The sequence below is a fragment of the Protobothrops mucrosquamatus genome, unplaced genomic scaffold, assembly GCF_001527695.2.
Source record: "Protobothrops mucrosquamatus isolate PMUCROS unplaced genomic scaffold, P.Mucros_1.0 scaffold59, whole genome shotgun sequence".
Taxonomy (NCBI): domain Eukaryota; kingdom Metazoa; phylum Chordata; class Lepidosauria; order Squamata; family Viperidae; genus Protobothrops; species Protobothrops mucrosquamatus.
This window is the reverse complement of record NW_015386438.1, coordinates 856,077-866,746: the sequence shown is the minus strand read 5'-3', so window position 1 is coordinate 866,746 and position 10,670 is coordinate 856,077. Positions and strand designations below refer to the sequence as shown.

Genomic DNA, 10,670 nt, shown 5'->3' with positions numbered 1-10,670 from the left:
TTTAATCGGAAACACAGCTGGGAATATTTGGTTTTAATTCGGCTTTTATCAGGGTTTATTCTTTTGTATTTTTGTATTGTGTATTTTCTGTATTTTGGGTATATTATTTGTTTTTAATATGCTGTGAACCGCCCTGAGTCCTATGGGAGAAGGGCGGTATACAAATTAAAATAATAAATAAATAAATAAATAAATAAATGTGGGAGTCATAATTGTGAATTTCACAGTTATTAAGTAAACCCATTGTTCACTATGGCACAGTTTTGCTGGGTTTTGGCCAAACCATTATAAAATACTTGGGATAAAGACAATGTCCTGTTTGCTAGTTGTTGTGTCTTTTTGCAGAGGGAACACCATGTGACGTGTGCCGCAGATTCATTGGCTACTGACTCTAAGAAGCAGACAACGGTCAGCGTCGGCTATCTCCTAGCAGAGTACGTCACTGGGAGTTATTTATCTAAACAGAATCATACTAATCTATACTGCTGAGGGTTCCATTCATCATTTTCTACTATGAAAGAACCTGGAATGTAGTTAGGGGGATCTTCCTGCCTTTAGTTGCATATCCCAACTTTAATTCGACTTAATGCCCTACAGTTGTTCAATCATACAACGCTCCAGCTCTTCCTGCTGGGTCAACCATTTCTGCATTCTTCCTAACCGGCGCTGAGTTTCTTGTGCACCCTCCGTGACCCACACTGCGTTCTCTGAAACGCACTTTCTCTGACATGCACTTTTCCTTTCCCTTTGGTTGTGGGAAGCCAGCAAGAAATTGCTTCACCTAACAACCATGGGATTTGGTTAACAACAGTAACTGGGACTGCAAAGATTACCATCGTTAAGCAATGCAAGTATACTTTATGACCACATCACTTAGCAATGGAAATTCCTGTCTCAGTTGCCATTGCTAGTTGAAGGCAGCTTGTATATGAAATTAGTACAGGTAGTCCTTGACTTGCAACCACAATTGGGCCCAGATTTTCTGCTGCCAAAGCAAGACATTTGATAAGTGAGTTTTGCTCCATTTTACCACCTTTCTTGCAATAGTTAAGTGAATCTCTGCAGTTGTTAAGTTAGTAACACGGTTGTTAAGTGAATCTGGATGCCTCATTGACTTTGCTTGTTAGAAGGTCATAAAAATTGATCACAGGACCACTGGACACTGCCACCGTCATAAATATGAGTCAGTTGCCAAGCATCTGAATTTTGTTCACGTCACCATGGGGTTGCTGCAGCGGCTATAAATGCGAACAATGGTCATAAGTCAGTTTTCCGTGTCCTTTTAACATCAAATGATCAATAAACGAACTGTTGTAAGTTGAGGATTACCTGTAATGAGTCAAAAGAACGTGAAAAGTGAGTAAATGCACAAGATATGTTTTATACTTCACCAGACCACACCGGTTATATTTAGTCATAACAGGAATTGAAGGGTTTCTATATTTCAAATTCGCTGCCCTCACCAAACGGCCTTTGGGACACTAGCATCCTAATAGCCAACAACATGGGCTCCCTACACATCATAGGGGTCCAGATACCCATGAAGAGGAGAGCTGGCTGACAGTAAAAATTTGGGACTCTTAATTCTTCACTCCTTTTATCCTATCGAGTGTTGGGACCTTCTCAAGATGAACACATTGGATGGGTCAATCCTAACCTAGAGAAGGTCCTGGTAAGGTGCCAAGCCATGTTGGGATTTACAGATTAAAATGAGCATCTTGAATTTGACCTAGGAGTCCAATTCACCAGGTTTAGCAAAATTATAACACTATTAAACCTTCTTTCTGTCATTAAGCCACTCCACTCTGAATTTTGGAGGGAACAGTAAAATGTGTTTCTTCTCCAGGAAGATGGTCTGGCACTTTTCTAAAACTTCTGTAACAAGAAATGATATCGCTGCTACATATACGGGTAGTCCTTGATGTATAACCACCATAGAGACCAAAATTTTCATTGCTAAGCAAGACAGTTGTTAAGTGAGCTTTGCCCCATTTTATAACCTTTTTTTGCCAAGGTTGTTAAGTGAATCACGTTTAAGTGAAATATGCAGTAATTAAGTGAATCTGGCTTTTCCCATCGACTTTTGCTTGTCAGAGGCCAGCTGGGAAGATTACAAATGGTGATCACATGACCTCAGGACAATGCAACTGTCATAAATACATGCCAGTTGCCAAGCGCTTGAATTTTGATCATGTGACTGTGGGGAATGCTATAATGGGCATGTGAGAACCACTTGTAAGTCACTTTTTTCAGTGCTGTTGTAACTTTGAATGGTCACTAAACAAATTGTTGTAAGTCGAGGACTGCCTTTATTGAATTCTACAAGATGCTGAGACTCTAGAAAGAGTACAGAGAAGAGCAACAAAGATGATTAGGGGACTGGAGGCTAAAGCATATAAGGAACAGTTGCTGGAATTGGGTATGTCTAGTTTAATGAAGAGAAGGATGAGGGGGGACATGATAGCAGTGTTCCAGTATGTCAGGGGCTGCCACAAAGAAGAGGGAGTCAAGCTATTTTCCAAAGCCCCTGAAGGCAGGACAAGAAGCAACAGGTGGAAACTAATCAAGGAGAGAAGCAACCTAGAACTAAGGAGAAACTTCCTGACAGTTAGAACAATTAACCAGTGGAACCACCTGCCTCCAGAAGCGGTGAATGCACCAACACTGGAAGTTTTTAAGAAGAGACTGGACAGCCATTTGTCCGAAATGGTATAGGGTTTCCTGCCTTGAGCAGGGGGTTGGACTAGATGACCTCCAAGGTCCCTTCCAACTTTACTATTATTAGTAGTAGTAGTAGTATCCAATTTTTTTCTCTTATGTTTAGTATTACAGATAATTTTGAAACCTTCATGCTGAACTTTTTGTCTTCTCTATTGGTTGGTGGGCCAAATTCTCCATTTTATAAAGCTTTGATTGAAGCCGGTCTTGGAACAGACTTTTCACCAGATGTTGGGTAAGTATGTTGCTGGTGGCTTTCTATCTATCTAAATGGTGTAACAAAAATTTACTATGATTTCTTAGATGGGGTGTTTAGAAAAAGGGCTAATCAAGCTTTGGGGATGTGAAATATATGGAATTTTGTGTGGGAGTTCAGAAGGATTAAAATAACAATAGCATTTAGACTTATATACTGCCCCATAGTGCTTTACAGCCCTCTCTGAACGGTTTTCAAATGTCAGCATATTATCCCTAACAATCTGGATCCTCATTTTACCAACCATGGAAGGATGGAAGGCTGAGTCAACCTTGAGCCCATAAGGATTGAACTGCTGGCAGTGAACAGAATTAGCCTGCAATATCACATTCTAACCACTGTGCTACCACAGAATAAGAACATAATGAATGTAGTCTTGTTTACAAAATTTCTCTTTAAGACCTCAGCCCCCCTGCATTGAATTAGGAGCCCAAAGGAACGTGTCTGCTGAAATGTGGATTAAGTTTTCTCCCAGCAAATTAGCTTTTGTTCTTCAGCTGCTCACTGATCTATATTTGTTGTTTAGCCATATTTGTTGTATTAGTCTTGGGAGTTTTGCTCATCCCTGACACTAAACTATATTAGAGGGTTCCCACATTCGTGTTAAGCCACAGATAAAACCCATCGTGGTTTATTGCAAAACGTAAAATGGCCTTTTTCTGTCAAGATCCAGCTTTCCAATGTTTAAATTCTAATAAGTGAAGATTTTTGTATTCTATCTGTCTTTCTAGGATTAACTCATCTACCCGAGAAGCTTATTTCACTGTAGGCCTTCAAGGGATTTCTGAAGAAAGCATAGACACCATAAAGCAAATTATTGCTAAAACTATCGATGAAGTTATTGAGTAAGGACAATCAATTTTTTAATTGTTTCACTATTGTAAAAAAGAAATAGCTAAGATGCTGCTTACTTTAAACTTGTGGCAGTAGTGATGGTGGTTTATAATTTCTGCGTGGGTAAAATAAACTTCTTAAATTTATACTGCTTTTCCCAGCTGTTGTAAAAGATTTGAGATAATTTTGCTATTTACGAATCTCTTTATGAAAAAAGAATATATAAACTTTATCTGTTTGATGTACAATTAACACCTAAAAGCTGAAAATTGAACCTTGAAAGAAAAGAAAAAAGAATGAAAGCCGAGATGGAAGAATGCAGATCTTTATGGCTAAAATGTAATAACAGGTAGTTCTCAACTTACCGCAGCTGAGGCCAAAATATCCATTGATAAGCAAGTCAGTTAAGTGATTTTTATCCCATTTTATGACCTTTTTGCCATAGTTCACTGCAATTAAGTTGGTAACATGGTTGTTAAATGAATTTGGTTAACTTTGTCAGAAGATTGCAGAAAGTGATCACATGACCCTGGGACACTGCAACCACCATCATAAATACCTGCCAATTCGGAAGCGTCTGAATTTTGATCACGTAACCACAGAGATGCTGCAATGTTCATAAGTGTGAAAATTTATTTATTTATTATTTATTTATTATTTTAATTTGTATACCGCCCTTCTCCCATAGGACTCAGGGCGGTTCACAGCATATTAAAAACAAATAATATACCCAAAATACAAAAAATACACAATACAAAAATACAAAAGAATAAACCCTGATAAAAGCCGAATTAAAACCAAATATTCCCAGCTGTGTTTCCGATTAAANTCCCCCTGGGGGTCGCCAGCCTACATTGCTTGGCCGACGGCACCCTGAGGAGGCCCGCTCTGTGGGAGCGTACCGGTCTATGGGAGGGAATCTGTGGCAGAAGGCGGTCTCGGAGGTAGCCAGGCCCGATGCCATGGATCGCTTTAAAGGTGGTAACTAACACCTTAAAGCGCACCCGGAAGACCACTGGTAACCAGTGGTCATAAGTCACTTTTTTCAGAGCTGTTGTAGTTTGAAATGGTCACTAAATGAAGGGTTTTAAGTTGAAGACTACCTGTAAGGGTTTTTTTGCTGAAAGCATGATGCAAGCTTTGGTGTTTCTTGTCTTTTAATATTGCTATACTTGAGCAACTGGATGGTTGGGGGGGGGATAAGTAGAGAAGCACTACATCTGAGTCGTCATGTAGTAAGGGAATACAAAATAATCCCCCACTCATTTAGCAACTGTGTTGAGTGAGACTTATGACCTCAAAGGTTCTGGCCGTCATGACATGTGAACCTAAATCAATGGGGAGGCTGGCAGGAAGTTGCAGGTTGAGATCGTGTGACATCTCAAGGGCCTCAGCTGGAATTGTAGGAACTGCTGTCATAAGCTGGTGTAGTCATGTGATTTTTTTTTCTATTATTACCACATTGTTTAGTGATGGCCTTCCTAGTCCTAGTTAGATCCGTAAATGAAGAGTGCCTGTAATTAATTTTGTTTTTGTTTTAAAAATCAGATCCATCCCCACCTTCCATGTAATTTCCATGGTAGTTGAATAGTCTATGTCATATGATTAAATTTCATTCAAAAACTTGAGTCCTTGTTATTCTGGAACAAAATTAAATGTCTTCTTTTCATCCTCAGGAATGGATTTGAGAAAGAAAGGATTGAAGCCTTACTCCACAAAATTGAGATCCAGATGAAGCATCAGTCAACCCGTTTTGGACTTGTCTTGGCTTCAGTAAGGGATGCTTTCCCATAGAACCAGCCATAATATGTGCAAACAAGCCTTTTGAACATTCCTTGTTCAAGGAATTTTAGGATGCAAGTCTAGAGGATTTTAGGATGCAAGTCTAGAGTGTAAATAGTAAAGATGCATCACAGAATCTCTTGTAAGAGAGTCGAGACGTTTTGGGTCCCATGATTGTGATGTTCTTCTCTGTGGAATTGCAGAAATCTCACTAATAACTTAAGGCTTGAATATAAGGGAGACGCTTCTGAACAAAATGGAAAGTTCCAGTCAAGAAGAATAAAAAAGTAGAACATTGATTGACTCAAACCCATAATAATTACTTCTTCTGGAGCATCTAAGTCAAAATTGCTGATCTTTTCTGGACTCAAGAACCGCACTTGAGACGCTGTAGTTGTAAAGTGGGTCTTGTGGATTGGGATGAATTTTAAAAGGGAGAAATGGATGCCTTAGATGTTTGCAAAAAAATATTTTTGCTCCTCGATTACTATCCTGTCCCTCAAGCCCACCCATTCTGGAACAGCCAGAAGGACTGCAGAAGGAATGCTGAGTCCCTGCATTATGTATCTCGTATCTCCTATGAAGCAACTTGATACTTAAATCAGAGCCTAGTCCAGGGGGTAGGCAACCTTGCCTCTTTTATGACTCGTGGACTTCAACTCCCAGAATTCCTGAGCCAGCCACGCTGGCTCAGGAATTCTGGGAGTTGAAGTCCACGAGTCATAAAAGAGCCAAGGTTGCCTACCCCCTGTACCTTTTGAGAAGTGTCATCAGTCTGAATTCTATATGTTGAAAACTTGAGGTTTCCCTTCCCATTTAAAAGGGTCAGGTGATCTAGGATGAAAAGACCCATGACCAGGCTTTAGAGTACTGCTCTAATTAAAGCTAATGAATCTTCTCCAGTTTGTATTTTACAACTCTTCAAGTCTCAAGAATTCCTAGCCAGCCCGGATGCCAAGTTGAGATAGATAATGTTAGATGTTCTCATTTTAGGCTGGACTGTTCCTAACTGGGACTGTCCTTGAAGTTGCCCATCTTCACTCTTCTCTTCCTCTTTTTTGGGGGGAAGGGGGAGCTTTTCTCTGAATTGTTGAAAATTTACTGGAATGTGTAACTATCTTCAGGTACCACTAGTGGCAGCTGCTGCAGACAGAAAAAAACAGCTCGCTCTAGCAGTGTTTCTCAACCTTGGCAACTTTACGATGTGTGGACTTCAACTCCCAAAATTGTCCAGCTAGCAACACTAGCTGGAGAATTCTGGGAGTTGAAGTCCACACATCGTAAAGTTGCCAAGGTTGAGAAACACTGCCTAGAGCAAGGGGTGTCAAACTGGCAGCCCACGGGCTGGATGCATCACGTGGAGGCCACGCCCCTCCCACTTCCGCGTGACATGAGTTGATACATGACATGATCATGTTTGACACCCGTGCTCTAGAGGGACAGTAGTCTTAATGTCCTTCATGTGGAATATTTTCATTCTTTTTTCTAACTTTCTTTTTTTCCCTGTAAGAATATTGCCTCCTGCTGGAACCACGAAGGAGATCCTGTTGATCTTTTGAAAATAGCAGAGAAAGTAACTCAGCTCAGGCATTGCCTTGAGGAGGACCCCCATTTCCTGCAGAGAAAAGTAAAACAATATTTCAAGGTAGGACTCAGTTGAACCTGCATAGGGCTGGTTTTAACCCTGTTTCCAAGAGTGATTAGCCAGGCAATTAGTAGCCCAACAGAAGCAAGCAGTCATATGGAATGATTTCTCTGCAATCCAAAGCATTGGGGTTTTGCGTTGCATAGAAAGTTTGTATAATTTGTTGCTTGTGTTGGGCTACTCTAGGCATTAGTGATCTTTGGTACATCTTCTGGTTTTCTTCCCTGTAGTAGAGCTTTTCTTACAAAGGAAGGCTGTAATTCGGCATACGTAAGTCTTCAATTTACTACAGTGGCTTAATGATTTCAAAGTTCCAGTGGATCCCCTATAACAGAGGTCCCCAACCTTTTGGGTACCAGGGACTAGTTCCATGGAGAAAGGTTTTTCTGCAGACAGGAGAGTGTGTGGTTTTGTGTGCTGCCTGCATCCCACAGATGGGGCTTGTTTGTGTGGACGGGTTGCTGGCATGCCGCAGCCCAGTAACGGTCCACGGACTGAGGGTTGGGGACCCCTGCCTTATAAGATACTTACAATCCTGTTGCAAAATTTTGATTCTCCCAGTCATGTGACCCCATTTATGCCATTTGCAGAGTCCTGCAGTCACATGACCACAGTTTATGACATTATTGCCAAAACCTAGATTTTACTTCCAGTTTTTGGCAGAGATACCCTGTAACAAATAATAGGTTCACTTAATGATCAGGGCATTCACTTAACAATGGTGGATTCACTTAGGAACTATGGTGAGTCTTATAACGACCACCACAAAGAAGGTCTTAAAATTGGGTCAGTCACGTGGTGACCTTTATAATCAGCATGACTTACAACCTAATTGGGTAAGCTCTATTATGGTTGTAAGTCGAGGATTACCTGTAATTAATAAGGCAGTTGATGTCAGTTGTTGAACAGCATCAGGCGCAAAGAGAAATTGTTTTTACACTGATTAGAATTCTTTCTTGGCCAAAGGACAACCCACACAGATTGACACTCTCTATGAGTCCAGATGCGGCTTTCCATGACAAGCAAGCAGCAATGGAGGCAGACAAATTGAAAGAGAAGGTTGAGGCCCTTTCTGAAGAAGAGAAGAAACAAATCTATGAAAAAGGTGGATGTCTTCTGAGTCATTAAAATGTGGCCTTGTTTGTTTGATTAATGTTTGTTTTTCAAGTGGGAAGTGCTCTCCAGTTTCTTTTCTAAGACTTCTTTTTACTGTTTTTCTATTCTCTGGGTTCAACACTTGATATCTTGGTTACTTCACCTACTCTCTAAATGCTTGGTCAGAGTACATAATCCCTTCCCCATTTTTCTTACTCAGGATGACAGAGGGGAGGGGAGATTTGAACCTGGTCTCCCCGGTCTTGATCTCTTACAACCATGAGTACGCCATATGCTTCTTTTCCCCAGTGAATGCAAAAAGCGGCAGTAAAATTAAATAGTTCTAATTTCCCAGATGAGTTCCATGTCTGATTGATTCTATCTGCAGGGGCTTTTCCCAACCTGGATCTCCCAGAAAGCATTTCCAACAAGCTTGCCTGGAATTCTGGGTCTTGTAGACTAATACAATTTTGCTAGAAGAATCCTTTTGAGCATTCCCAACCCTCAAAACCCGTAGAGATTCTGACCAATTAACTCTTGATTTTAAAACGGGTTAGAAGCATCATCATGCAACATGTAAGATGTAAAAAGTAGGCTTTTAAATGGTTTTACTATTAGAAAATCACCAAAATTTTGGTGCTGTGTCATGCTGCAGCCTAAGTATTGTTTCCCCCCCCTCCTCCTCTTTGGGTACTTTAGCTGATTCTTGAACACCCTGCAGTTATATTTTTCACTTTGTCTTTGAAATAATCAGCCTTTTTAAAGACCTGAAATGGGTCCCTGGAGGGCCTTAACTAATGCTACAAGGCGGGTGAATTTGAGTAACTGGTTTTGTTGGAATTGCTAAATTGATGTTCCCTTTGATCTGCTAGGTTTGGAATTGCTTGATCTGCAAAGCAAACCTCAAGATACTTCCTGTCTTCCTGCTCTGAAAGTTTCAGATATTGAACCAAGGATTCCGTTTACTGATCTGGAGATGGCGTTTACAGGTTAGGGGAACTGAAGCATGGAGGCTGAGGGAATGAAAATTAAATGATCAAATCAAATTCTTTTTGAAAATGGAGAGCCTAGAACTCGTGGGTAGACTTCAGTTCCAGCAATCCCCAGCCTCCAATTTTTACACAACATATGCTAGTATATCAGTGTAGTAGAATTATAAACAGTCCTTTGAAATAGAGGAAAGTATGGGTAATTCTCAACTTACAACTGTTTGTATAGCAACCATTCAAAGTTGTAAAGGACTCAAAAACTGATTTAAGACCCATCCTCACCCTTACGACCATAGCAGTATTCCATAGCCACATGATACAAATTTCGGGCGCTTGGTAACTAGGATGTATTTGTGATGGTTATGGAATCCCTGGGTTACATGATGCTGTTTGTGACTTTCCTAGATGGCTCTAACAAGCAGTGGGAAAACCCAGATGTAATTAATGACTGCTTGATTCATTAACAACAAGTTATTTGCTTAATCTTGGCAAAAACGGTTTTAAAATTGGGTGTGACTCGTTTAGCAACTGCCTTATTCCCAATTGAAGTTGCAAGCTAAGGACTATCTGTGTGTATCGTGATCATTCTTCCATATATACAAACCAGCCTAGAAGGACAGTGCTCGGACATTCTTACCAAGGTAATCCTTGATTTAACTCAGTTTGTTCAGCAACTGTTCAGATCTGCATTGGCACACTGGAAAAAAAAATGGATGTACAACCAATCCTTGAAATTCTGGTAATCACAAGACCCCTACAATATCATGATTCTGATCCAGGTGCTCTGATGCTAGGCTAGCAATTACGATGTCTCAGGGAGCTGTGGTCATGTGACCTGCGCTGGTACTTCCCTGGCCTTTCACAACTCGCTTGCATTCGGCCTGTGCCAGCCCTCTTAGGCCCTCATCCCTACTGAGCATACCTGTGTTCCTTATCTGAGACTCTCAGGCCCTCATCCCTACTGAGCATACCTGTGTTCCTTACCTGAGACTCTCAAGTCCTCATCCCTACTGAGCATACCTGTGTTCCTTACCTGAGACTCCAGCTTCTTCCCTCTTAATAACTCACGCATTTTAGATAGATAGATAGATAGATAATTTAATTTGTATACCGCCCTTCTCCCATAGGACTCAGGGCGGTTCACAGCATATTAAAACAAATAATATACACACAATACAAAAAATGCAAAATACAAAAATACAGAAATACAAAAAATAAACCCCGATAAAAGCCGAATTAAAACCAAATATTACCAGCTGTGTTTCCAATTAAAATACTTTTAAAATTATCCCTACCTAAAATCCTCCCTAGGTCAGGCCCGCTTGCTGGAAAAACCATGTCTTGAGGGCGC

General features: G+C 40.6%; 1 protein-coding gene across 1 annotated transcript in view; it reads left to right on the top strand.

Annotated features, from left to right (window-relative positions):
• Positions 1–10,670, top strand: part of PITRM1 (pitrilysin metallopeptidase 1) — a 43,558-nt gene that overhangs the window by 13,132 nt on the left and 19,756 nt on the right. The window contains exons 8-14 of the mRNA XM_015811939.1: positions 346–434; positions 2,825–2,953; positions 3,706–3,819; positions 5,485–5,581; positions 7,101–7,235; positions 8,202–8,340; positions 9,203–9,319. Coding sequence (XP_015667425.1) covers positions 346–434; positions 2,825–2,953; positions 3,706–3,819; positions 5,485–5,581; positions 7,101–7,235; positions 8,202–8,340; positions 9,203–9,319 — 820 coding nt within the window. The remainder of the gene's footprint in view (positions 1–345; positions 435–2,824; positions 2,954–3,705; positions 3,820–5,484; positions 5,582–7,100; positions 7,236–8,201; positions 8,341–9,202; positions 9,320–10,670) is intronic.